The 10,062-nt window shown below is 40.9% G+C and overlaps 1 protein-coding gene across 1 annotated transcript; it reads left to right on the forward strand.

The window, feature by feature from the left end:
- The first annotated feature begins 1,074 nt into the window (after positions 1-1,074).
- LOC120935618 (junctional adhesion molecule C-like) lies at positions 1,075-1,671 on the forward strand. Its single transcript, XM_040347668.1, has one exon. The coding sequence runs from the start codon at positions 1,075-1,077 to the stop codon at positions 1,669-1,671; it is 597 nt and encodes a 198-aa protein (XP_040203602.1).
- The last annotated feature ends 8,391 nt before the right edge of the window (positions 1,672-10,062 follow it).

The following is a 10,062-nucleotide window of genomic DNA, read 5'->3' on the forward strand; positions in this document are numbered from 1 at the left end:
TAAGATGACCCCCGAGTTTTGAGTCATCTTTTTACATGCAAAAGGTCCTCTTATGCGCCGGAAAATACTGTATAACGTCTACAAAATAGGGGATAGTTTTATGGCATTTTTATTAATATTTTTTTTTTTTTACTAGTAATGGCGGCAATCTGCGATTTTTATCGTGACCGCCACATTATGGTGGACACATCGGACACTTTTGACGCTATTTTGGGACCATTGTCATTTATACAGCGATCAGTGCTAAAAAAATGCACTGATCACTGTGTAAATGACACTGGCAGGGAAAGGGTTAACCACTAGGGAGCGAGGAAGGGGTTAAGTGTGTCCTAGGGATTGATTCTAACTGTGGGGGGGCTGGGCTACCACTGACACAACAGTGATCACTGCTCCCGATGACAGGGAGCAGACGATCAGTGTCCTGTTACTAGGTAGAACAGGGAAATGCCTTGTTTACATAGGCATCTCCCTGTTCTGCCGCTCCATGACATGATTACGGGACACCGGTGGACATAGAGTCCACTGTATCCGTGGGCACAGTCACGAAACCTTGCACTGCTTGACGCACTTTGGAACACGGGACACTGTATAATATACTTTCTGCACTGAATTTCATCATTTATACTTTTTAGACCAGTGATGAATAGATTTTTTAACATATGATTTTTTTAATGAGATACATTGAATTTATTGACATGAATATATTGAAAAATATATATGAATATATTTACATGAATTTCTTATGAGATGAATTGATATTTATTCACGCATATCTATTTTCAGGTGAATTGACACTCATTCACGTGGTGTTTTTTGAATTGTATATGCACATAAATCTTTCATAAGGAGTTATATTCCTATAACTAGGGTTAGTTTGGGAGAGGACAACTAGCGGTTGTCTAGGGGTCAGACCATGCCGACAGGTACCAGGTCCCTTTTACAAAAAAATAGAACACACACTTTTTTGGTGCATTTAAAAAGATGGGCTGCCCTAGTGCAATACACTTTTAATGTGCAGCTTGATGCATGTTAACACATCATAAATTATGAATCGAGCCTTGGAGTGTACAGTTTATGAGGCTTCTTTTCCTCTTATTGCGGGGTTGCGTTGTGCTGGCAGTGGAGCTTACTACACTTAACACAAATCCTAAGGTTCAAGAATATCAGAGAGTGGAGCTTTCTTGTATCATTAAAAACAGCAACACCAATGACCCGCGCATCGAATGGAAGAAGACTCGTAATAATGAGACCACCTATGTCTTTTTTGAAAATAATATTCAAGGAGACTTAAAAGGTCGTGGTGAAGTTCAGTCCCAAAGCTCGTTGGTTATATCTAATGCCAGCCGGACCGACAGCGGAACGTATCGCTGCGAAGTGGCCACCGTGGACGACCATAAGAATTTAGCAGAGATTATCATTAATCTCACTGTCAAAGTAAAACCAGTGACTCCCCAGTGCCGAGTGCCCAAGTCTGTCCCAGTGGGAAAGTCTGCCATTCTGTATTGCCAGGAGAAAGAAGGTTACCCCAATTCTGTGTATCGATGGTATCGCAATACCGACGCACTGCCCGACGACTCGAAAACCAGCCCAAAATTTGTCAATTCATCTTTTACCTCAAACACCAATACTGGAACCTTGGACCTGCTGGCATATTCGTTTACTAATGGCTGAGACGTTCCATTACTGCACATTGTCTACATCCCCTCTGCTTTGATTGATCCTGACGGATCACAGGTTCTGGTAAGGGTCAGTGTGTGTACTGGTGGTGGTTTCTTTTGTTCACACTGTCTGTTGCCAGTCACTGGGGGATGCACTCATGCTTTATTATCACACGGATTTACACCATATCAGTTTTTTCTCTGGTTGCTTTATTGGCGGATTTGTGACCCCTGGAAGGATCGTCTTAACAGACAAGCTCCATTTCAACATACACCATCCAGGGATTCCTGCTTGACTAGGTCCGTTAGGATCTTCCATTCTGGTAAGGGTCAGCAAGTTACATTTACCATTTGGAGCCAGACTTCTTTTTCCTTCGTTGTTACAACAGAGTGTTACACTCAAGTTTGATACACATCTGGACTATTAACCAATTGTTTATCATCAATCTGTTCACTTTTTTGATATATATTGGACTTTTATGTAGCCTTCTCTTTAATTTAGTAGTTATATGAAGGCCCTTCAGTCTCTAGCGCTACTCCACTTTTTGTTTATGATTTATATGTTTGTATAACATTTTTGAGTTAGCGGCTTTATTTTCTTGTCAATTTTTGGTAAGCGCACTTTTTTACTTTCTATATCCAGTGTACAGTTCATGTATACCATATACAGTATATAGGCGCTACAATGACCAAGTTGTACACAGTTTTAGGCAGACTTGCCCTTTAATATTCAAAAGTGTAAATATATATTTCTTATCATCATTATATGATGAATTGTCCTACCTTAATGACTTAAAAAGTATTTTATTAAACTAACAACGATTAAATAGATTTTCTTTTCAAGTTGGTTTCAGTTAAAGCGTAATTTAGCCCCATTTGAGCACCAAAAATGCTATTTAAATCATTTATAATACTTAACCACTTAAGGACCGGACTAATATGCCGCTAAATGACCCAAGGGGTTTTTACAATTCGGCACTGCGTCGCTTTAACAGACAATTGCACGGTCGTGCGATGTGGTTCCCAAACAAAATTGGCGTCCTTTTTTTCCCACAAATAGAGCTTTCTTTTGGTGGTATTTGATCACCTCTGCGGTTTTTATTTTTTGCGCTATAAACAAAAATAGAGCGACAATTTTGAAAAAAAACCAATATTTTTTACTTTTTGCTATAATAAATATCCCCCAAAAATATATAAAAAAAACGTTTTTTTCCCTCAGTTTAGGCCGATACGTATTCTTCTACCTATTTTTGGTAAAAACTAATCGCAATAAGCGTTTATCGGTTGGTTTGCGCAAAATTTATAGCGTTTACAAAATAGGGGATAGTTTTATTGCATTTTTATAATTTTTTTTTTTTACTACTTATGGCGGCGATCAGCGATTTTTTTCATGACTGCGACATTATGGCGGACACTTTTGACACATTTTTGGGACCATTGTCATTTTCACAGCAAAAAATGCATTTAAAATGCATTGTTTATTGTGAAAATGACAGTTGCAGTTTGGGAGTTAACCACAGGGGGCGCTGAAGGAGTTTTGTTTCACTTAGTGTGTGTTTACAACTGTAGGGGGGTGTGGCTGTAGGTCTGACGTCATCGATCGTGTCTCCCTATAAAAGGGATCACACGATCGATGCAGCCGCCACAGTGAAGAACGGGGAAGCCGTGTTTACATACGGCTCTCCCCGTTCTTCAGCTCCAGGGACCGATCGCCGCACTCCAGCGGCGATCGGGTCCGCGGGACCCGCTGTTCCGTTCACGGAGCTTCGGACCGGGTCGCGGGAGCGCGCCGCGGGCTCGCGCGCGCGACCAACGGCTGTGTACTAGTACAGGACGTACCTGTACGTGCATGTGCCCAGCCGTGCCATTCTGCCGACGTATATGTGCAGGAGGCGGTCCGGAAGTGGTTAAAGAAAACTCACCCATGCTATATGTTGCAGAGAAATCACTCTGAAAAACACCTCTCTAGCATTGCTGTCCATGGCCATCTTCAGTAAGGGCAGATAACTAGTGTAGCATTTACTTCCTGGAATCCATCTGACCTTAGCTCAGGCATGCCTGCAGGAGGGTGTCCTTAGCTGAGAAAACCCCTCCTCCCCTCCTGAAGACTTCTGGTATGTTTAGCCTCACTTGCATAGGCCTGGAAACCAAGTACAGTAAAACCTTGGATTGCGAGCATAATTTGTTCCAGAAACATGCTTGTAATCCAAAGCACTTGTAAATCAAAGCAAATTAGAATTAATAAGAAATAATTGAAACTCAAACGATTCGTTCCACAACCATTTATTCATAGGTCCTTCAGTTAACAGTCCATAAAAAAAGATTATAACAATGCGATAGGCTGTGTAACCATAAAATGTCCATCTACAAATGGAAGCCTCCACAAGGGGATTAGAAGCAAAATCCAGCAGGAGCTACAGAGTATAAAAGAGAAGAGAGGCGCCTCTAAGTGTAGCAATAAGTTGCTAAATGTTGTACCTTCATTAAAGGGGTGCTCCCGGCAAAAAATATATAATAAAAGCCAGCAGCTACACATACTGCAGCTGCTGGCTTTTAATAAATGGAGACTTACCTGTCCTGGTGTCCCTTGATGTCGGCATCGCAGCTGATGTTTCCCATCAGCTGTGGGGGGCTGCCGTCGCCATTGCAGGTATGGGAACCTGGCAGTGTAGCCTTTTAACTTCACGCTGGGAACCCCACTGCGCATGCACGAGGCCCTGCTTCTCTCTCCTATTAACCCGGCAGCTAGGGGGGGAGGAGGAGGAGGGATCTCCGCGGTGACATCACGGCCGCATCTTTGACAGGTATCCTGTACCCTCTCCCCCCGAAAGGTGCAAATTGTGGCACCGGAGGGGGGGGGGAACCCGATGAGCGGAAGTTCCACTTTGGGGTGGAGATCCGATTTACATAGTTACATAGTTAGTTACATAGTTAGTCAGGTTGAAAAAAGACACAAGTCCATCCAGTTCAACCACAAAAAAATAAACAAACAAAATAAAAAACACAATACAATCCCATACACCCAACTCCATACCCACAGTTGATCCAGAGGAAGGCAAAAAACCCCAGCAGAGCATGATTTAAATGTAACCATATTGCTACACATAGAGGCGCATCTCTTCGCTTTTATACTCAGTTGTGACATGACTTGTATATCAAGACATCGCTTGTATATCAAGTCAAAATTTATTAACAACATTTGCTTGTCTTGCAAAACGCTCTCAAACCAAGTTACTCCTAAACCAAGGTTTTACTGTAACTGAATAAATGTGAAACAAAAAGTATAAAAAACTTAATAAAGTAAATATGATACTTTCCTATCTTTTATATTTTTATATTTTTACTAGCAGCATAAGGATTAAAGTGGAGGTTCACCCGGAAATTACAATTTTTAAGATTAGATTCATGCTCATTTTGTCTAGGGGAATCGGCTAGTTTTTTTTTAAAACGAAGCAGTACTTACCGTTTTAGAGAGCGATCTTCTCGGCCGCTTCCGGGTATGGGCTGCGGGACTGGGCGTTCCTTCTTGATTGACAGTCTTCCGACAGGCTTCCGACGGTCGCATCTATCGCTTCACGATTTTCCGAAAGTAGCCGAACGTCGGTGCGCAGGCACCGTATAGAGCCGCACGACGTTCGGCTTCTTTCGGCTACTCGTGACGCGATAGATGCGACCGTCGGAAGCCTTTCGGAAGACTGTCAATCAAATAGGAACGCCCGCTCCCGAAGACCATACCCGGAAGCGGCGAAGAAGATCGCTCTCTAAAACGGTAAGTACTGTTTCGTTTTTAAAAAAACTATCCGATTCCCCTAGACAAAATCAGCATGAATCTAATGTTAAAAAAAAAAATTTGGGTGAACTCCCGCTTTAAGAATAAGTTTGGTTAATAAAGAGAGTGAAGCTCAACTTTAAAATAATCATACACACCCTGGAGCTACATCCATACATTCAGATATTAGATGAGAAGTCAAGGGCATTGTCTAGGAAATGAGCATCAAGGCTAAATTACGCAAACAAGGTCAGTAATCTGGAATTGCATCATTGTGTTTTGCAGCATTCCATGTTGTTCTCATTAAGGTATAATAGTCATTTATTAGCTTTACAAGTCTGACTAATGAAGGAGAGTATCTTAGCAAACAAGACTGCCTATATTTGAAAGATATTCAACAATTCCACAAATTCTTCCCTTTTTCTACATTTCTGAGGAGATAAATACATGATGGTTACTCGGCATCCAAGAATGAATTCTACCCTGTGGTGTAATGCACACTAGCAAGTGAAATTGGAACTTTCATATCCCAGAAATGTCAAAATTTCACCAAGAGAGCCTCACAATGCCCTTTCTTTCCACCCACCTGCTCTATTATGGAAGCTGTACTATAGGTTCTATGAATGAAACAGGATCTATAAAATGTAGGGGGGTTGACCTATCAATCATCTACCCATCCTCTATTCATAGGTCCTGGGTCGTTGTAGTAGAGTTTTTATGAATGGTGCAGCTGGGTGGAAAGGATGGGCATAGTAAGGTTGCCTTAATGAGAACCTGCGACAGCCCTTTAGTTCGATTATCCCCACCAGAAGATTGCAGTGGTGGGGCAGGGATGGAGGAGATTTCAACAAAAAGAAGAGGAATCAGAAGACGTGTGCAATTAATTTCCTTCCGAATTCGTTTTTTATGCTCCCCTCGCCAGAACATCCGGGCTATTTTGTCACAAAGCGCTTTGGCACCACCGACCGGTGGTATATGCGCGCTTCACAAACAAATAGTAATAATAAAATAAATAACTAATTTAGACAAATTCGGAAATTCGGAAATTTCCAAATTTCCGAATTTTCCGAATTTTTCTGAATCTTCGGAAATTTGAAGATTCAGAAATTTCGAAAATTCGGAAAATCGGAAATTCGGAAATCCCTAAATGAAAATCTGAAAATTCAAAAGAACGAAAATCCGAAAAAAAGAACGAAAATCCAAACATTTAAAAACCCGAAAATTCGAAAACCTTAAATAATAACTAACTAATAACTTGACTATTAAATTATGTATTGGAATTTCCATTCAAATTTGTCTGTTAGTGAGCGTAACAAATACGAATTTTTCCAAAGTTACGAATTATCCGTAATAACAAATGCTGTATCTAAACAAATGGATGGTAACGATTAATAACATATGATTATTTATTATTATTTTGTTCTGTTCCATTTGTTTAGATGCAGCATTCTTTATTTTGGATAATTAGTAACTTCAGATAAATTGTATTTGTTACGTTCACTAACAGCCAAATTTGAAAGGAAATTCCAATACCTATAATTTAATAGTTATTATTAGTGAGTTACTGTATTTATCGGCGTATACCGCGCACTTTTTTGCCCTGAAAATCAGGGCAAAATCGTGGGTGCGCGGTATATACGCCGATACCCGCTTTCCCGCGCCGAGTTTGAATACTGCCCCGACATATACCGAGCGCAGTACACTCGTGTATTGTCGGGCAGTCTCGGGTCCTCTCGCGCTGACGTCCTGGACGTACAGGACGTCAGCGCGAGAGTAGCCGAGCCTGCCCGACAATACACGAGTGTACTGCGCTCTGTATATGTCGGCACCGTATTCAAACTCAGCGCGGGAAATGAGCGGGGAGGACGCGAGGACACCGCAGAAGGACGCCGGACCCAACGAAGAGGATACCCGAAGCCGCAGACGGACGCCGGACCCGACGAGGCCGCCGATGGACGCCGCGCAAGACACCAAAACTGTAAGTACAAAAAATCTTTTTTCCACAGGAATTCGGGGCAACTTTAGGGGTGCGCGCTATACCCCGATAAATACGGCAGTTATTTCAAATTTTCTGCTCATTGGGCTTTGATGGATCTCCTTCAGGGGGCTCTTCTTCAGGCTGGAGGGATGTTTGAGGGGCCTCTACTGTTTCCTTAACTGACATGTAGGCAGGTTCTCTCCTGTATTGTAGGTTTAGTTAGCTACTTAGATGCCCAAGTCAGGGGGAAGGGTTTAATGTTTCTTGCAGCTTCCTGATCTTGTTTTCTTTTTCTGGGGTCCAATCACTCTCCCATGAGTTATAAAAAGAAAAGAAGAGGTTCAGATCTGCAGGAGAGAGAAAATGAGCACATGAGTGGAAACCTTGCAGGATCTTGTATTGCAAATTTATTGGGACACCCACTCACCATGCACATCTACATTAGAGCTCTGCCAAACCTGAACTTTCCCAAAAATACTTTACCTTTGCAGGTATGCTGGGGCAGCCACAACTTGGGATAGATAGGTCTCAGTAAAAGTAATTTAACTACTCTGAGCCTGGTCTGAAGTTATTCAAGGGGTGCATGTTGGGTCTTGGTGTATTCATAAGAACCTGGGTCTGTAGAAACAGTATGGGTTATGAGTAACATCACTACAAAAGTTTAACTCTGAGGAAAAGGAGGTAGGTGCCATGGGTAATCGAAGGGAAGAGCAGCTACAGCAACCAGTTGTTTGGTGCAGTACCTGGTTAGGGGACAGGTCCCCCAGTAGCTAGGAGGTCAGTGCTCTAAATCCCTTCCTAGCTGTCCGTCTCCTCTGATCATTGGGAGCAGACTAGCGTTACAGAAATCTTTTTCTGGGGTCCAATCACTCTCCCATGAGTTATAAAAAGAAAAGAAGAGGTTCAGATCTGCAGGAGAGAGAAAATGAGCACATGAGTGGAAACCTTGCAGGATCTTGTATTGCAAATTTATTGGGACACCCACTCACCATGCACATCTACATTAGAGCTCTGCCAAACCTGAACTTTCCCAAAAATACTTTACCTTTGCAGGTATGCTGGGGCAGCCACAACTTGGGATAGATAGGTCTCAGTAAAAGTAATTTAACTACTCTGAGCCTGGTCTGAAGTTATTCAAGGGGTGCATGTTGGGTCTTGGTGTATTCGTAAGAACCTGGGTCTGTAGAAACAGTATGGATTATGAGTAACATCACTACAAAAGTTTAACTCTGAGGAAAAGGAGGTAGGTGCCATGGGTAATCGAAGGGAAGAGCAGCTACAGCAACCAGTTGTTTGGTGCAGTACCTGGTTAGGGGACAGGTCCCCCAGTAGCTAGGAGGTCAGTGCTCTAAATCCCTTCCTAGCTGTCCGTCTCCTCTGATCATTGGGAGCAGACTAGCGTTACAGAAATCTGTTTCTGGGGTCCAATCACTCTCCCATGAGTTATAAAAAGAGAAGAAGAGGTTCAGATCTGCAGGAGAGAGAAAATGAGTAGGCATGTGCAATTTTTTAAGTTACGAATACGTTTTCCGTCAATTTTCGTTATTTTAGTTGATTCGTTAACATACGAATGAATGAACAATTTAGCACAATTAATAACGAATAACGATATTTTCAAAATAACGAATATGAAAAACAAGGAAGATACGAAAGATGAAAGAAACGAAAACATAGAAACAACGAAAATACCGAACCCAAAAAAAAAAATAATTACGAAAAACAAAATGAACGAAAATGCAAACTTACTAATATTCAAATGACCGAAAAGAAAACAACGGAAATGCCGAACAAAGAATAAAAAACGAAAATCAAAACTAACGAAAAATAAATTACGAATCTTCGGAAAACGGAAATGAAAACAACGAAAATACAAAATAATGTAAATTAGCTTTTTTTAGTACTGAAATATTTCTGGACATTGACCAATAGCCACTGAGCGCTGTCCCTTTCCTCTGAAGAGGTTTGTTCCTTCCCCCAATGAGCTTCTTTCTCATTACCTCCTGGCTCCTTGTGTCTTTTTCTGTGTTAGACTGCAGTGCATCTAATTTCTAGATTTGTATTTGTAATATCTGACATATTTTAGTTTTCTTCTACGTCAGACTTCATTCTATACAGGGTGTGTGTGCTAAGACAGTCAAGTCAATCACAGTAAAGTATGAATTACAAAATTGCGATGAGTAGTGTGTCGAATAAACGTAAAATGTATTCTAACAGAATTACGAATGCAATAAAATCTAAAAAAGTACATTTTTACAATCAAAGGAAATTAGACACGAAAATACGAATGATCATAAAGCAACGAAAATATATTTCTTACGAAAATACGAATGCGGCATGATGGAAAATATAATGTAAATACGAATAGCAAAACAACGAAAATTAAACTAACGTAAAAACGAAGGAACTAATAAAATCATTTTAAAAATACGAACGCGGCAGAATACAAAATATAACTAAAATACGAATCTCGATTCAACGAAAAATAAACTAACAGAAAAAAACGGAAACAGAAAAAAAAGTGTTACGAAAATACTAAAGAGTACGAATACGATAACTAACGTCTTACGAAATTACGACTCGTTACGAATCACGATAAACGAACAGAAACGAAACAGAAATAAACGAAAATTTTTGCTGTGCACATGTCTAAAAATGAG

This window comes from Rana temporaria, chromosome 4 (assembly GCF_905171775.1).
Source record: "Rana temporaria chromosome 4, aRanTem1.1, whole genome shotgun sequence".
NCBI lineage: Eukaryota > Metazoa > Chordata > Amphibia > Anura > Ranidae > Rana > Rana temporaria.